At 43.0% G+C, this 18768-nt stretch overlaps 1 protein-coding gene and 2 long non-coding RNA genes across 3 annotated transcripts; all 3 read left to right on the top strand.

Moving 5' to 3' along the window:
• The first annotated feature begins 452 nt into the window (after positions 1-452).
• On the top strand, positions 453-1356 carry LOC119765122. Its single transcript, XR_005276509.1, has 3 exons — positions 453-813; positions 877-985; positions 1050-1356. It is a non-coding gene; the product is annotated as an uncharacterized LOC119765122 (long non-coding RNA).
• Positions 1357-2056: 700 nt separating this feature from the next.
• On the top strand, positions 2057-5734 carry LOC119771160 (caskin-2-like). The gene is given in 3 exon segments (XM_038266609.1): positions 2057-4324; positions 4327-4980; positions 4983-5734. Coding segments are annotated over 3 exon segments (2157 nt in total). The 5' UTR covers positions 2057-3573.
• A 3081-nt stretch (positions 5735-8815) lies between these two features.
• On the top strand, positions 8816-18147 carry LOC119771161. The gene is made up of 2 exons (XR_005279059.1): positions 8816-8869; positions 17129-18147. It is a non-coding gene; the product is annotated as an uncharacterized LOC119771161 (long non-coding RNA).
• Positions 18148-18768: the final 621 nt, after the last annotated feature.

Raw genomic sequence — 18768 nt, 5'->3', positions numbered from 1 at the left:
TACTTGTGATTATTTTTGTTTGTTTACCCTACTTTTGTTTTTCAACTGAGTGTATCGTTTGTAAATCAAACACTTCTGACTCATTGAAAATTTAAAGGGTGACAAATAAATGGCTCAAATTTAAGCCAATGATAAATTTCCCTGTGATAATTCTGTGATAATTGACAACATTAATTTCTGACCAATTCTAACAATTCTGACAAGCTGACTTTTGAAATTTTTATTTATTCAGATTTTTATTTACAATTTTTCATATACACTTTACAGATTTTATTTATCTATTTATTTTTTTGTGTTTTTGTTTCGTGTTGTTCTTTGAATTTTGACAGATGCGCCCACTAATCAATAAAACTAAATAATTTACCAGAACTAGGGATTCTACTGGTGATTGAAAAATGTGGAGTTTCTGCAAACTCACATTTTCCTGGTGGTGGGGAATTGTAACCTATCGCTTGTACGTAGTACAATCTCTGGTCACAATGCTTCGCATCATCCTGTCAAACTGAACCGTAGGGACAAGCTAGGATATTGTAATCAACCATTACACTTAAACAACATACAAAACATGGTATCCCTATTCCTAAAACGGTTAGCACGACTCACATCTCTTTGAGCAATTTTCGAAATACGCAAGAACAAAGACTTAAAATTAATAAAAGGGACTTCGTCATTTTGAATCGTCCTCATTTGCCGCTACCGACCAGAGTCCGTTACACATACTCTGGTCAAACGAACAAATTGTGAACGTTTTGTAATTTAAAGTGCTGTGAATATCTGTTATTTGTACCCAGCATTCCTGTAGCCGGCGAAATGGTAAAATTAGTTCTTGTATTTTATTGAGTCGTGTCTAATTAGTGTCTTAATTGTTAATTGTAGTGTCAGGGAGTTGGTCCCAACCCGCACCATCCAAACTAACCGTCAAGGACCGCGCTCTACGTCAAAAGTGGTCGTTTGGTTGGTGGTGCAAGGAGGTAACAAAAATGTGGTAAATATCCAAAATCAAAACGTTAAAGCTAGAACAAGTTATTAGAGATGAACTCCTTTCTCAGAACCTCCAAGTTGGCAGAGCGCGCCAACCCGAGAATCTGTTAGAGCGCAATGGCGGAGGCCATCCGGTGAGTTCATTGTTACCACTGTTACACAAAGCACAAGTACTAAAACAAGCCTTAAACACTGTACAGGTTTTTATCAAAGACAAAGACACAAAACCAAAGACACCAAAACCGTTGCTGCGCCAGGCCTGGCCGGAGGAAGATCCTCCGACTTGACTCGACCACCGCGGGATACACTAGAACACACGAACACACACACACATGGTTAGGTTAGTTTTAAAACGACGAAAAACAATAAATTAGGACAGTTAAATGTAATAAACATGACTTTTCCATAACCCAAAGCGACGATCTTTTGTGATTCTTTTTGCCAGGACAGTGCGATTAGCTGAATCGAACCAGGATTGTGAAAGGGTAGGTACAATTCTCCTTCCCCACGTCAAATGTGAGCAGTTGCAGATCTTTACATCTCTCTCTCATCTCCAAGAGTCTCAAGTTCTGGTTTTTATTTAATTTTTAATTAATGAACTAGTGGTGGTAATTGCCCCCTAGTTCGTTATTACAAACTTTCGATCTTAATGTGTTTGTAATACCCCTCAAAGTATGCAACATTAAACATTTGCCACACCTTTTGTAGTCAACAAACCTTGCGCAACGCTCACCAGCAACGTGTGCTCACCACCAGAGGTCTCCCGCGTTCCCCGAGCGTCGACCAAGTCGACGAACGCCGCGTTGTTTACGGCTGTCAAGCTTTCTGGTGATTACTGCGCAAGGTCACGTAGGCCATCTGTCAGACCGTGTCCTCCAACTCTGGGTGGTGGGGACGGAAACCACTCTCTACCGTCAATTCGCGCCAGATATTCAAGTTTCAACGGTTGCTAGAGCAAGAAAGAGAGGAGAGCGAGACAGTCGATTCACTCCGCTCAACCCAGCGCGTTAAACGTTCCGTCATCATCGCGTCGACTTCGTCGACTCGACCACCATATTTCTTCGACGAACCGCACAAGACTGCAGCCGCCGCCGTCATCGACGGTAGTCACCACAGAGACACCGTCACGGGCAGAGAGTGTGTGTCGCGCGCGCTGAAGGGAGCAAAGAAAAAAAAAGAAAAAGTCTTCGCACAGATTTGCTGCGGACACGGTAGTGCGCGGTTCCAGTAGGAATTGACGGGCGGACGGAATCTAGTTGGGAACAGCAGGCCGCGCCGAGAAGTGAATCGGGAGTGAGGAGACGACGCCAAAAAGGATCGCCCCATTTTGAGGTCAAAAGTGCAGTCGACAAAAGAAGGGGAGTCAGCGCGATAGAAAACGCGAACAAGGAAGAAGAGGAATATCTACGGCAGCGGGAGAAGAAGCAGACACAGTCAGTCGGTCCGAGTGGGAAGAAGAAACGGGGAGGAAGAGGAGAAAAAAAAATCAGTAGGCGCTCTATCGCCAGACTCGTGAAACTCAATTTTTCTTGTGGTGCTTGCTCGCTCACGCGTGCGAGTGTGAGTGAGACGGGACGTCGGCACAGCATTCTCCTCGAGGCTTGTTTGTCATAAAAGAAGCAGTCGGTGGTGGAGCGAGAGGAAGAAGAAGAAGAGGAGGAAGCAGTGGGAAAAGAAACTACGGCGACGACGAGGAGTAGTACAACCGTACGACGACGACACAGCCGTCGCGCCACAGAGTCACTGACAGCCACTGCGCGGAGTAGTAGTAGCAACACAGACACACAGAAAAGTCGATCATCGAGTATTGACGGTGAAGAAGGCGAGAGAGAGAGTGTGTAAAATTTTTCCAATAGTGGTTGAGAAGTGGTCCAGAGCAGCGACTCGGGAATATTGTCTTCCAAGATTTGACTAATTGAGCACAATTGTGAGTCGTTCCAGGGAACGATTACATGTTGCCGAGGAGCAGCAGATCAAGCGAAAAGGAAAATTGATACGTGCAGACACGGAGTCAATACAAGTACACGGATACACACACAGACACGAACGCAGCGACATTAGACAGGCAGCATGGAAAGCGGAACAAAATGAAGCCATAACACCTACGAAGTTGACGCGAGTCGAACTCGGTTGCCATCTGCTCGAGAAAACGGCCAAAACGGGTCGGTTCCGGTGCGGAACTGGTTCCGAAAAGCGGTGGAAACCAAGGGGAAGTTCCGAAAGTACCCGGGAACGGATTCGGTCGGTCCCGAGGGGGTTGCCGGATCAAAATATTTACATAACATCCTGAACACGGTGGAACACGGACTGCGGTCAGCCGAATTGTGTGCGCGAGTGTGTGTGAATTAGAGTGTTGGGAAGACTACGGAAAACTAATAAGAAAAAAAATCTACTGCGCGAAGCAAAGTGAAAAAAAGGTCGAGATAATCGCTGGAAAGTGCAATCAGAATTGTGTAAGCCAGTATAGGAAGAAGACGACGGAATTCCGAATCCGGATGAGTGGGCTCCAGCGAACCAGTTGTCTCCTTTTTGCCTTAGTTTCCCTCTTTATTTGGATGCTGCTCGCGAGAGCCGCTGCCGTATGCCCTTACAATGCGAAAGCTAAGTGTCAACACGGGAGGAATGTCCAGACAATCTAAATCGGCACCGCAAGCCAAGAAGGTGATGCCCCCGGCTGTTCCGGACGTGTACGGAAGAACGAACGGAACGCAGCAGCAGCAGGGTGGGGACGAGATACAGGTTGCCGCAGCGGCCCAACAGGAAACGCCTTCATCGCTAATGCTACGCTACGATCATACGGACTATGCCGATGATCAGGGAATTGATCTCACGCAGTCGCCCGGCCGGGACAGCCCGATCAGCTTGTCCGGATCGGCTGGTTCCGGTTCGCGGCACTCGACTGCCAGCTTGGACTCGGGCCGGGCTTCGTCGTACCTGACGGGTGCGTCCACCTCTTCGAATCGAAGCGGTAACGGAGGCTACGGAACGCTTTCGTCGCCGCGATGTTCGGTCAGCTCGTGCTCGATCGGATCGGGGAACCACCGGTTGAGCAACCACTCGAACCGAACCGATCACGACATCATCTCCGAGTGGCTGATGGAGATTCACTTCCACGAGTACACGTATCTGTTCCTGGAAGCGGGGTACGATCTGTCGACGATCGCGCGAATGACTCCGGAGGATTTGACAGCGATCGGCATCAAGCAGCCGACGCACCGAGAAAGACTGAAGCGGCACATTGACACGCTGAAGCTGCCGGATGCGTTGCCGAACTACGTGCCGGGTTCGATCGACGAGTGGTTGCGTCTGCTACGGCTTGAGGAGTACGTCCAGCCACTGCTAGCGCAGGGTACGTAACGGTGAACGACGTTACACAGCTTACGTGGGAAGATCTGGAAGACATCGGCATCGTGAAGCTGGGTCACCAGAAGAAGATCCTCCTGGCGATCAAACGCGTCAAAGACATCATCAGCGGAAAGCTGGGCGGAGGAGGCCAATACGCTACGGTCCCGTTGCCACAGGCTACAACAGCTGCCTTGCACTGTCAACCGACTGGCGTTCCGCTCCGCGGTCAGTTTGACGAATCGCTCGAAGGTCACAAACAGCTGACCTACTCGACGTTCATGCGACAACCCACGGATCCCGGCGCGTACTACTGCCAACAACCGCCGGCCATTTCATACCCGCACGTTCACTTTGACGGCACGCAGGCCATCTACCGCCGCAGTTCGTACGACGACAGTGACATAACCCCGACGAACGAACTCGGCGACGCACATCACCTGGCGCAGATGCACCAGCAACATCCGGCCCAGCACCAGCAGCCCTACTACCAGGGCGGCGGAACCCTGCCCCGGCAGCATCAACGCAACAGCTACGGCGTCCGGTTAACCCTGTGCCAGAACCCGATCGGTCCCGTCGGAACAACCCAACGGCAGCGACCCATAGCGAAAATTGTAGCCAATAACCTTAAGCTGGCGCCCACCTCGGACGGTGGCCCAGCCCTCCCTACCCGCAACTAGGCCACATCGAGAACGTCGAAATGGCCACGGCAGCGCTGGACGCTATGCACTTCTCCAACTACGCTTCCTTCCCGCACCATCCGCTTAAATACAATCCCGCGACGAGCCAACCTCCAACCTCCCAACAGCCCCAGCCAATCTACCACAATCAGATTATCCTCCAGCAGCAAGCCGCTGCGCAGCAACAGCAAGCCGCTGCGGCCGCCGCAGCCGCCCTCTACTCCAACTACGCCGGCCAAACGCACCAGACGACGGTCGAGATTCACAAGACCCAGCACGACAACAAGAGCAACTCCAGCCTCGAGTCGATCGACCAGATCCCGTTCGCCAACGAGAACGCCGGCACGATCAAGCAGCGCTCGATGAACCGCATGGTCGATCACCCCGCGCTGCACGAGCGGCCCCCAACCGCCGCCACCATGCTCTCCCACTCGTCGTCCTCGACGTCCTCCTCCTCGTCGACGGGTTCCATCACGACCACCCTGGCCGGCTGCATCCAGCAGCTGTCGCCGCCTCAGGAATCCGCCGGCGGCGTTGCGCCCAATCAAAATTGCTCAAACAGTGCCAGCGGGCCGGGCTCGTGCAGCACGTCGCCGACGCAGGCCGCGGCCGCTGCGGTCGTCGGAACGAACGTCCTCAACGACATCGGCAACATGCTGGCGAACCTGACGGACGAGCTGGACGCGATGCTCGAGGAGGAGAACCGGGCCGGTATCAGCGATATAGAGTGAGTGTTTGTTTTGTTTTCGTGGGGCAAAGTGCAAGGGCATGTTGGCGCTGATAAGGGGACTTCAAAGCAACAGACCTGCTGGCGGCTCGGTTTGTTTCACTTTTCCTATTAGATTCGATTGGACGGTATTTACACAGGTCGGGAAAAGACATTCTCCACAGCCTCACAGAACAAGGTTTGGTCGAACAAGAACGAATCACAATATGAGTGACGATAACAACAAGATGGGACTGTTGTTGACATCTCTGGATGACAACTGAGTTTAGCTTCACGGCACACTTCGTTTCTTCCCATTTAACAACAATTTCGCTTCGACTCCCGTTTGCGAAAACGACATTTGACAGCTCAACCCAGCTTGCCATAATGTAGCCGTAATCGCGCAAACAGCGCGTTGCTTTGTGCGCCAAACTGATCGATGGCGTCATCCCAGCTTGCTTCGACAGCTGACCGATTCTTGCCTCAAGACTCAGAATGCGGTATCGATTTCCGCGAGAGAATGACAAACATCCGGCAAATCTCAGAACTACTGCCCTTTCGTCGGTCGGCACCTTGCTCTGCGTCAAGCTCCACATAGTCAGTCAGCGGTGGCGGCGTTTGATTGCGATAAAAAGGCAGCCATTTCTCAGGGTAAAAGCAATTAGTTCTCGCTCTATAGAGTCATTATTAGTCGACGAGGCTCGGCTCTAAACCGCATTCCGATGGTCACGTGGGTTCTGGCGATTGCTTTGTGTTTGATAGAGCTGCGAAATTCTTGGAAAGTTCCACCTGACCCGGTAGGTAATTAGTCTGATTTCGGCTTGTCGTGCCGACTCTTTCAAGTGACAGCTGTTTGTTTACCTTTCGAATCATTGTTATCCGAGCATTCGTTGGTGAAGGTTGTCTGAATCAACATGACTCGTCGCGTCCCGGCGCAAAACGCCGGCAATATTGCCCTACCTGCGGCTCAAGCAGGCAAAAAAGTGGGAATTTCCAAAAGGAAGGTTGAGGCCTCAACTGATGGCCAAAAACCGGGATTTCCAAAAGGAAGGTGCTTTTGGAAGTGACATCGAACAGCAAAAAGACGAAAAAGAGCGACGGTACTGTACCGATGGATGAGGAGGAGGAGAACTCTTCGTCGCACGAGGAGCAGCTATTGAAGAACAACAAGTTCGCTGGACTGCCTGACGAGGACCAGGTAGCGGAAGCAAAGGAGAATGAAGTGAAACAGCGAAAGGAGAAACTGCCTCCTTTTATGTGAGGCAATCAGCAGCAACGATCGACTTTCGAGCGGGGCTGGTTGAACTCATCAAGTCTGGGAAAGTCCTAGGCAACATTCGTCTGTGTCAGGACGGATTTAAGGTGCTGGTGCAATCCAGGCAGCACTATCAACTGGTCAAGGACTACTTGACCGAAAACGAGGCGGAGTACTTTACCCATGATGTCGTCATGGATAAGCCGTACAAAATCGTCGTCAGAGGTCTGTACGACATGCCAGTGGAGGAATTAGCTGCCGAGCTAAAAGTTTTGAAACTGGATGTGTTGGCCGTGCACAAAATGAGCCGACGCAACAAAGACATCAAGTACCGTGACCAGCTCTACCTGCTGCATTTGGCTAAGGGATCGACGACGCTTCCTGAGCTGAAGGCAATCCGAGCGGTTTTCAACATTATCGTGTCGTGGGAGCGATACCGACCAGTGCACCGTGACGTCACACAATGCTTCAACTGCCTGGGCTTCGGGCACGGAGGTAAGAACTGCCACCTGAAGCGTCGTTGCGCCAAATGTGGTACCGATGCGCACATCACATCCCAGTGCATCCAAGATTCGCTGGTGAAGTGCCTCAACTGCAACGGTGAGCACTCGTCAACCGACCGAAAGTGCCCCAAGAGAGCTGAGTTCGTGAAAATTCGGCAGCAAGCATCGACGAAGAATCAGCCTCAGCGTCGTAGAACTCCTCCAGCCCTGGTGGAGCAAAATTTCCCACCTCTTCAACCGCGACGCCAGGTCCCGAACTTGGCACCGTTGCCGTTGGATCCCAGGAAGAGAGCTGAGATGAATCATCCACGGCCGGGTTCCAGCCAGGAGCCGAGACCGCCACCACCGGGCTTCAGCCAGGAGCCAAGACCAACCCAAGAACCAGCAGTTGAGGAAAATGGTAATGATCTTTACACCTCAACCGAACTCCTCAATATTTTCAAACAGATGTCCGCTGCACTGCGTGGATGCAAAACCAAGACCCAGCAGATTGAAGTGCTGACCTCGTTCGTCATCCAGTATGGATCGTAGGTCCCTCAAGCTGCTGAATTGGAACGCTTGCTCCATTAGGAGGAAGAATTTAGAGCTGGTGGATTTTCTTCGCGAGAAGGAGATCGACGTAGCTGCCATCACGGAAACTCATCTGAAGCCCGGTGAAAAAGTTTATCTGCAAAACTACAAGATCGCGACGCAGCTCGACAGGACCACCTCTGGAGGAGGAGGTGTGCTTGTCGCTGTTCATCGTGATCTCAAGCCACGCCGGCTGCCACACTTTAAGCTGGACATCATCGAGGCCGTTGGGGTGGAAATTCCCACTTCGGTTGGCCCAGTACTCTTCATTGCTGCATACTGCCCACGTCAGGTGAATGCCAGAGATGGTTCAGCAGCAAAACTGAAGAGCGATATCCAGAAGCTGACACGGCGGAGCGCAAAGTACATCATCGCTGGTGACCTCAACGCGAAGCATGAAGTTTGGGGCAACAGCAGGAGGAATCGGAACGGAGTGATTCTGCACAACGATCTGCAAAACGGATACTACAACGTTGTGAGTCCGGATCGTCCAACGAGGGTGGCTCGGTCTGGGAATCACTCAATCATCGACTTCTTCATTACCAATATGGCTGAGAACGTGGCTCATCCTGAGGTGTTTGAAGAGTTGAGTTCTGATCACTATCCGGTGGTTGTGGAGGTTGGAGCTTCCGTTACTCCGCAGCGGCAACCAACCCGGAAAGATTACCACAACGTTGACTGGCAGCAGTTTCAGCAAGTGGTAGACAGCAACATCGACTATGATCAACACCCGGAAACTTCTGCCGATATTGATCGTTCGCTGGAGGTGATCCAGCAGGCTATCAACCAAGCAGAGGCTGCCAACGTTCGGGAGGTTCCTGTTAATTTTAAGGTAACTGATATTGACGTAGATACTAAACACTTGATTAGACTTAGGAATGTTTATAGGAGACAATATCAACGGACTGGGGACTATGACAAAAGATTTCAGTGAACAATTTGAACAAAATCATACAAGACCGACTTGACAATATCAGAAATCAAGAATTTTCAAAACATGTAAGCCAGCTTGGGAATTATTCAAAACCATTTTGGAAACTTTCAAAAGTTCTTAAAAACAAACCAAAGCCTATTCCTCCTCTTATTGTTGAGGATTCTCCTTTGATTACATCCGAGGAAAAGGCAAATGCACTTGGGCTTCATTTTGTTAGTTCTCATAATCTTGGCGCTTCCATGACCAGCCGTAAAGAAACATCAGTTGCCAATAGTATTTCAACAATTAATAACTCTACCTTTGAATTTCCTGCAGATTCCCATGTTTCTGGTGAGGAAGTCAAAGTTGCAGTAAAACAAATGAAAAATATGAAAGCTCCTGGCTTTGATAACATTTTTAATCTAGTGTTGAAAAAACAGAGTGATCAGTTCTTTCAACATCTAGCCAATATTTTCAATAAATGTTTGCAACTTGGTTACTTCCCCACCAATTGGAAACTGGGCAAAGTCATACCAATTTTGAAGCCTCAAAAGATCCAACATCGCCAACAAGTTATCGTCCCATTAGTCTTTTGAGTAGTCTGTCCAAACTCTTTGAGAAGGTCATCTATTCAAGGCTTTTGGATTTTACCAACGATAATAATATAATTTTGAACGAGCAGTTTGGCTTCCGAAAGGGACATAATACTGCTCATCAGCTTACGAGAGTAACTAAAATCATCAAGCAGAACAAGCTTGAGTCTAAATCAACTGCTATGGCTTTGTTGGATGTTGAGAAGGCTTTTGACAATGTTTGGCATGATGGTTTGATACATAAACTGTATTTATACGGTTTTCCAATGTATCTTATCAAAATTATCCAGCACTATCTTTCGGAGAGATCGTTCAGGGTTTTTCTGAATGGGATTGCTTCTGGATTATTCAACATTGATGCTGGGGTTCCCAAGGAAGTATTCTTGGCCCACTTCTGTACAATATTTTTACATCTGATTTGCCTACTCTTCCTGGTAATGGTGTGTTGTCACTTTTTGCTGATGACACTGCCGTTATTTATAAGGGTAAAATAACCAGATATTTAGTTGGCCGTCTTCAGAAGGGTCTTGACGTTCTTTCCGAATACTTTGGCGACTGGAAAATTCGCATAAATGCAGCCAAAACTCAAACCATCATTTTTCCACTTTCCAAATCGGCCCGATTTGCCCCAAAGGATGATGTTTTGATTAAAATGAATGATGTTTCGATACCCTGGTCAAAGGAAGTTGTCTATTTAGGTCTCATACTTGACTCGAAACTTTTGTTTCGGCAGCATGTAGACAAAATATTGAACAAGTGCAGCATTCTCATCAGGTGTTTGTATCCTTTAATTAACAGAAAATCAAAGCTTTCTTTGAAAAATAAGTTAGCAGTTTACAAACAAATAATTTACCCCGTTATTGAGTATGCAGTACCTGTTTGGGAGTGTTGCGCTAGAACTCATAAATTGAAGCTCCAGCGTGTCCAAAACAAGGTACTCAAAATGGTTTTGAATGTTCCTGGCTGGACAAGATCAAGTGAGGTTCATGAATTAGCAGAAGTAAAAACGTTGGATCAGAAGATTCAAGAGAAATGTTTGAAATTCAGGGAAAAATGTGCTATTTCTGAATACCCCTTGATTCAAGGATTGGTTTAGTTTATGGTAAGTTTAAGTTAGTTTTAGGTTAGGTTATGTTTTCTTGACATTTTTTTTTCCTCATTGTACCTAGTGTTACAAAAATGATAAATCATATACTTTTAAAGTTATGAAAATAAACAGTGTTTAAATCACGAAAAGCAAACTAAAGCTGAAGAGCCACAGCTGACCACTTATTATGTAAACCAAATGTAATTATTATAAGAAAGATTCAATAAAGTATATTTAATTCAAAATACCTTTCGAAAAGCGTGCACGCTGACGCGAAATGACTCATTTTTGGGTTAAACAGTCTCCAAGATCAACTTTTGCAGTCACGGAAACTAATCATTCTATCAAACTCGCGCTTTTTATCGCTGAGCAAACGGCCTTGCGGACCTTGCACGGATTACGTGACGGCAAACAAACACTTGTGTGTGCAGTGTTTGCAGCAAGTTGAGTGTTTTTTTTTTTCACGCTGCATCTATGTATGTGTGAGCACTTGCGATAACAATCAGCTCATTTCTAAGCCACACTTGAGTCGGCTCACGTTCGCCAAAAAGGAGGACTTTCTGTCTCGCTTTCGCATTCACACTTGCATGCTAAAAGCCCCCTCGATTTGACAGCAGGCAGTATTTCACACGATTTTCGCTCCACGCCAGTCGTCGTGGAGCCATATCAATTGAAGAGGAGCAGGAGCACGAAGACACACGGAGAGAATAGACACCGAAGCGATAATTTCAGCACACTGTTTGATTGATTGGCCAAGACACACGCATACAAACAAAGCAGAAGGTCGAATGGATAAGTGATTTGCACCACTACAGTGGAAACTTTTCACAAACAATAAATTTGTCTTGCAATAAATTTGCAAACAACACTTTTCTTGCAAATCAAGGCCACCCTCGCTTGCGAAAAGCTTTCACCCACCAAATTTTCCCAGCCAGCTGATCAGCTGATCAGCGGCATTATTTGGACCGATTGTTCACCTTTGTTCCCACCATCTTGGCATAAATCAAGCGGGCCGCCGCATCACTTGACAGGTTCGTGATCTTGGGGAAAGAAAACAGTGCGAGCGCGTTTTGCTCGTCGATTCACTCAACTGAAGCCGCGAGGCGCGTTATCAGCTGCGTATCATGTTGTTCCGTATGGCTGTGGCGAAAAGTAAACATTTGAACGAATACATCAACAAAACGAGACAGAAACTAAGGGCACTGACTGGGACGAAGTCTACGCAGCTAGGAGAAATGAGGTTCAAAATCGGGCACATTTGGGTTCAAATTTGACGGAACAAGAAAATAATCGAACAATTGTTGCTGTACCGATTCCAACATCTCCGGTGATCACTTCCTGAACCGTGTTTGCATCAGATTTGCTTTCTCTTTCCAGGAAAAGTTTTTTTTTGTCATGCGACTTCTAGCTGTTTTTTTTCTGACTGACCGCCTGAAATTTCAGCCAACATATTTCGCAGGGACTGCAGGGATGCCACATGATTTTTTAAAATGTCTGTGAAAAAGTCTGTGTATGTCTGTGTCTTTGGCTAAAATTCAAATAAATCAATTTACAGTCAAAGAAATCTATCAAAAATTGTGTTTTTAAGCATTTGAAGACTAACGAAATAAGTTTCGATTGATATTTTAACATAATAACAATTTAATGAAGTTTTTAAAAAGTTTGTGCACCTCAAAAACAGTCTGACAGGAGCTCAAATGTCTGTGAAACACAGAAAAATCTGTGTATCTGGCATCCCTGAGGGACTGTGACAGTTCCAGCTCGATCTTTGTTTGCATCAGGACACTGTGGCGAGGAGTTTGTCATTTTTGGGTTAAATCATATTTTTTTTCACTGGGACTACGTTATTTTGCTTAATGTTTCGTTAAAATTTGTGTATAAGGCTTTCTAGGCCCAGTGAAAAAAATATAATTTAACTCAAAAATGACGAACTCCTCGTCACAGTGTCCTGATGCAAACAATGATCGAGCTGCAGCTGTCACAGTCCTGCGAAGTATGTTGGCTGACATATCGGGCAGTCAGTCAAAAAAAAACCAGCTAAGAGTCGCCTGACAAATTTTTTTTTGCTAGAAAGAGATAGGAAACCTGATGCAAACAAACGTCCAGCTGTCATGTAAACATACTTTGAATGTATTGGTAAATTTCTGACTAGAAAGCCTTATTTCAAAAAATACAGGGATTATTTAAAAACTCAAGCTATTTAAAATTCATTCAAATCTTTCTCTTCAAATTGAGAAATTAAAGTTTTTTATAAGATATTTTATAATATTTGTGAAATATATATAATATTCATTGAAAACATGAACATTGAAAGAAAATTGCGCCACATCGAATCTTGATGTTTATTTTACCTTGCAATTTTCCCAAACAACTTTTTAAGACATTTTTTTTTTGTTTTTACTTTGTGCGTACTTTTTTCTATGACCAAAGCAGACATTTTGCATCATTAGTTCGTTTATACAAGCCTTCATTAAATTATGGCAGCTGTCCATACAAAAAGGCAATAAATATAATTCAAAAATCTGTATCTTGAGAAACGATATTTTGATTCACAAGTCTTAGAGAAAGTTGTAGTTGTATTGGTTGAACTTATCAGAATAAAAATAGTTACACTTTTAACTAAAATCAATTATTTTTTGTGTTCGACACTTAAATTGCGCAAAATACACTCAAACCCCGATGGTTTGACACCAACTGTTGTCAAACGAACGGGGTCACGTTTTAGTTTGACACCCCTTTTACACGGAGTTCACACACACTACCAAACGTTTGTTTTGATAGTGTGCGTGAGCGCCGTGTAAAAAGTGACAGTTCGTCACTTTTTAGTTTGACTTTGACCAACCAACGGAGTACAAACTAAAAAAGTGTCAAACGAGAAAGTGACCAACCACCGTGGGTTGAGTGTAACCAGTTTTGATTTTTTTTTGTTTCAACATTTAATTGCCAGTGTTGCCATTTTTTATAAAAGATCGTGATTAAAAAAAATATATATTTAATAAATTTTCAGACGAAAAATTGTGCACCGTTTTCGAATTATATTCACTTATAAGTGGGTTTTTTGCTTATAAAGTAACAATTTTAACCTATAAAACATGACCATTTTCTAAAAATATGCATTGCTTGAAATTGATTCTCAAAATTTGAAGAATGGATTGCCGGGATACAATCAAAATAGCGTCGAAAATTTTCCAATCTCCCGAAAAAAATATTTTTGCAATTCCGTCGTGAAACTACTCACTTTTACTGTCATTCTTGAACGACGAAGCCTACTTTTCTGTACCAAAAATAACAGAATCGAATAGCAACACTTTTCAAACTATATGCTGAAAAGTTCTACTTTTCAGCACTCAAATGGGTGCTGAAAAGTTGAACTTTTCAGCACTTGTTTCGAAAAGTAACATTAAAAAAAATTATTTAAACGATTTATTGACAAAATACATGAAAATTTGACATAAAATTTCACTCAGTGTGTGTTTTTTGGAATTTCAAAAAATGTTGTATGGAACTCGTTGCAAAACTTGATTTTTTCAGCACTCTTCGTATTTATCCAACTCGGCGACTCGTGCTGAAAAATCCTCTTTTTGCAACTTGTTGCATAAACTACTGTTTCAAAATGTTCAAATCGGTCCTTACATTTGAAAAGGTCCAAAGGTTTTTTTTCGATCGCTCTAAAATAAAATTCGACTTTTTCAAGTTTTTTCATAATTTTGTTCTTCGAAAAATTGGCAACGCTGCCAAATTTTGACCATTGCATTTTTGTGATCTTAAACGTATTAAAAAAAGTTTTTCTTGTTTTATTTTTTTGCCTTTAATTTTTTGCATGTTTTTACAGTCACTTTAAAAAAAAATGCTAGTTTTGCACATTTTCTGCCATAGCTTGGCACCATTATCATTAAAATTGTTAAAATAATGCGTAGATGCATAGATTGGGACACTACAAAAATGACTGCATACTTCTTTTTACTTAAAATATAGGAAATGTTAGTAAAAAAATACAGCCAAAGTTGACCCCTAAAAATACATTTTTAAACACATTGGCAAAGTCACATAAAACAAGTCAATCTTACAACCCTAACCTTCTAAAATTTTTGATTTTTGGCGATTTTTTAGATCGATGCCCGTCTAGAGGCGAGGTTGGGTTGTAGAGGGTTAACAACAGTCTCATGCAATATCTACAGCTTTGCGGAAGACTCCAAATCGATCAGGAAATCCGTTCTTAAGATAAACACTATATATGTTTTTTTTTGCACAAAGGACATTAATCTAGTGAAAATCGATAAAAATGCATCTCATGGTATGGGCTGTTTAGAAAAAATATTTAAAAAACGGTATTTTCTGAAAGTTTCAGTAATCAAAAAACACATTTCTCAGTATTATGTATATTTTTTTACAAAATGTAAAATTTAATAAATATGCGTACTAAAATTCACATCGTTTAGAATCCATTAAAATTTTAGGTAAAAAAGATATTCGATATTTCTATGTATTTGAAAATTTAAATATCAAACAACGACGTCAGAGCAAATACCTACTTGATTCTTTCTATTAAAAAGCAAAAATGGGCAATTTAACAAAACATTTAGCTCAACTTGATACCCTAAAGTAAATAGTCTAATTTTGTTTAATTTTTTTACTTATATTGAAAAATCCGGAAGGTTAGATCTTTGCAAGATTTCTACCAGATATTTTTTTGGAAATTTTCACAAAATTACAAAATATTTGTTCAAATTTTGAGTGATTTACCTAGTTTTTGGAGTGTAGCCAGAATTTAGGTTCGAGGGGAGGGGGGACCTTCTTAAAAATGAGTAAATTGGGTCCTTAAATTGAGCTTACATTTGTGATATTTTTGTTTACAACGATAAAGCTTATTTTTCTCAGTACAATGACCCTTTGTACGATCGCAAATATTTAAAATGGATTTTTAAATCAATTTTAACAAATAAGCTCGTTTCAAGGGGACCACAATTGATCCATCGTAAAAATGTTGTTCGTCATTTTTTTTTTTGCATTAAAATAAAAAAAAAGTGATTAGAAATGATTTTTAATCGTTTTTTTTATGGTTGAACATAAACATTTACATTGGGGTTAGGACCCTATAGGGCATCTGTCAGATTTGGGTGAATTACACTGAGAATTCAACAAAAGAATTTACCAAGATGTGAGTGCAATTTACTAAAATTTCACAGATGCCCTATTTACTCATTTCTGAGTTGGTTCTGTTTGAACAAAAACTGAGTGATTCGACATGGATTTGTATTTTATTGTCCTTCAAGTTTGTGTGTATTTATTCTAGTTTGAGCAAATTTCTATCAAAATTAAGTATAGTAAATTCAACCTTCTTGAGATGAGTAAAAAGATTTTTTTGATAAAGGTTCTGAACTTGGTAAGTTTTTTTTTTTTTTCGTTTATTTTTGTTTCAATTTTATTTGGATGATGTTCACTTGTATTCCGAGTAACGCATGAAATTCCCAAGAATTAAGTGAAAATTAAGCTTAGGGTTTTCAATGAGTTTTCACAAGTCTAAGTAAAAGTTAATCAGAAATAAGGCTGGTACAAATTTTATTTAAAGTTGTTGTCCTCTTCAAAGTTGGCCCGAAAACTCAGGGGGCAAAAAAAATTTTTTTTTCAAAAAACTTCAATATTTTTATGAAAATTTAACTGCAATTAGTCAAAATAAATTTAAAATGAAAAAACCCCCGCGTTTAGAATCATTTTAAGCATGTTTGGGTTGATTTAAAAATCTTTTGAATTTTTGAAAATTTTCTATGTCTCCTATCGCTAAAGTTTTTTTTTCGCTAAAATTTTTGTTTTCGTTGCAAATGTTGAAACTATGGCATGTTATTTTAATATTTATATTTTTTATTTTTTTGCCCCCCCCCCCCTCGACTCCGGCCAGAGCCGAGGGACAAAATTTTAAAAATATTTGCATCGGCCTAAGTGATTTGAAATATGCGTGCACCTTTATTCAGTACACGCATGTTCAAAATCACACATTGTTCGTAAAAACTTAGTATCAGATTTGAGGGGGTTATCATTCAGAATTCATCGAAAGCTGATTGAAATTTACCAAGATATGAGTGAAATTAATTAAAAAAAAAACTTCATCATTCCGGTACGAGAATCGCACTCACGACCTCTGGATTGCAGCTTGCCGCTAGTCGAGACCCCTACCGGTCAGTTTTCTCAGTGAGCAGAATTACTCTTTTAAGGGATCTGACTTTGCCGAGCCAGACAGAAATCGAACCCGTCACCTTTCGCTTAGTAGCTCGGCAATAACCAACAAACAAAGATTGATTAATTAAAAGCTGCGACACTGTGATTTGGAAAATAAATACCAAGGGGTGAACCAACCGTTAAAAGTTTTTTTTTAACAGAAATTATAAATATCTGGTAGATCTATCCAGCTGAAGAGATTGCAGTTTTGATAAATTTCCGTATGCACCGTAACCTTTGAAATTAATTTTTCATTTTCTCCCTCTCTCTCTCCCTCCCTTCCAGATAAGGCACAACACACAGTGCACACACAGACACGCAACACCTGCAGCAGCTGTTCAACTATTTAATGTCGAGAAAGGAGGAGAGAGGTAAAAACCCGAGAACCCGAACTTCAATTGCCCGAGCGCCAAAAACCGGAAGCCACCGGGAGCGGAACCTAACCTAATAAAAAACACACACAAGCCTCCACCAGCTCATTAGAGATCCGGAATTCCAGCCCGAAACCCCCAACCCCGGTAGAAGTGTTTGCATCGAAATCGAGTCGAAATCTACTTAAAAGTCGTCCCGTCCCGTCGCCAGCGCCACCTATGATCGCCGGCCACCTACGCCGAGGAAGAAGCCTACTGGGCCCCAGAAGAGCGAGAGAAGGTTAAAGCAATAATTGAGTTATAGGTAAAACGATTTTGTGAGCGGCACGACGACGACGACTTCGTCGTCTACGGCCGAGGCGAAAAATTCAATCTGTGTGTTGGGTTGAGGTTAGGTTCGAGAAACTATAACTAAGTTTTGACGGAGTTTTTTTTTTTCTTTTTTCTCAATCCGAGGAGGATTTCGGACCCGGGTGGGTGGCGGCTGCGGCACGATAATGGATTGAGAAATCACACACATGACCAGTCGAGATGGTGAGGGTTAGGTTTCGTGCGTACGCACGCGGGTGTCAGTTGCATTCTGCCACCTGGTGGCGCAATTTGGGTTGAACGGGGGATTTGTTTACTCCGGCTTTAACTTTCGTTTTATGAACTGAAACAGACTGCAGACTGGGCGGTAGGCGATGACGGCGACGCTTTTTTTATTTTATCTAGTGCGGGATTCTTCGGAAAGGCGCGATCACGATCGAGTAGCAGGCCATGTTTTGGGAAAGGGGGGCGATTGCTGTGTGGTTCTATTTACAAAACACACACCACGGCGCATTTGCATTTCAAACGAAAACGCACCGCCTGCTACGAGCGAGTTGTAATGCTCGTCTTGACGAGATCGGATTGGAGGTGAGGAAATCCATGTCAGAATTCACAAAAAAAAAACATTTAAAAAAAATGTCGAAAGAATTAAATCATTACGTAACAACTGACTAACCCCTCGGTGTAACTGTCACTGAAGAAATGTCAAATTGTATACACGCTCATCCAGAATAACTCCGCATTAATCAAAACTCAAAATACTCATAAATATTTTTTTTTGTACTGATTTTCAGGAAATTGGGAACTAAAGCCCTATGTCATTTTTTTTTGTACAACGGTAAAAAAAACGATTAAAACCCAGTTCTGATCGCTTTTTTTTTTCATTTTAACTATGGTCCCCTTGGAAATTGATTTAAATATCCATTTTAAACTCTTTGTGGTCGTACAAAGGGTCATTGTACTCAGAAAAATATGCTTTATCGCTGTAATCTATAATATCAGCAATCTAAGCTTCATATTAGGACCCAATTTCACTAAAATTCAATTGAATTTGACGAAAATTTTCCATGATTTAAAAAAAAAACACTTGTACAAGTGAATTTCACTCAAATTTTAAGTAAATATCATTCAGATTCGACTATTTGAAATGGGCATTTATAAACAAAGATTTTTTGGGCTAGCTTAACTAAAATTTGATTATTGAAATATTAAGTCTAAGAAGATTTCCAGGTTATAGTATTTCTC

The sequence above is a fragment of the Culex quinquefasciatus genome, chromosome 1, assembly GCF_015732765.1.
Source record: "Culex quinquefasciatus strain JHB chromosome 1, VPISU_Cqui_1.0_pri_paternal, whole genome shotgun sequence".
Lineage (NCBI taxonomy): Eukaryota > Metazoa > Arthropoda > Insecta > Diptera > Culicidae > Culex > Culex quinquefasciatus.
Note: the sequence above shows the minus strand (reverse complement) of the source record. Positions and strands in the feature narration are given on the sequence as shown.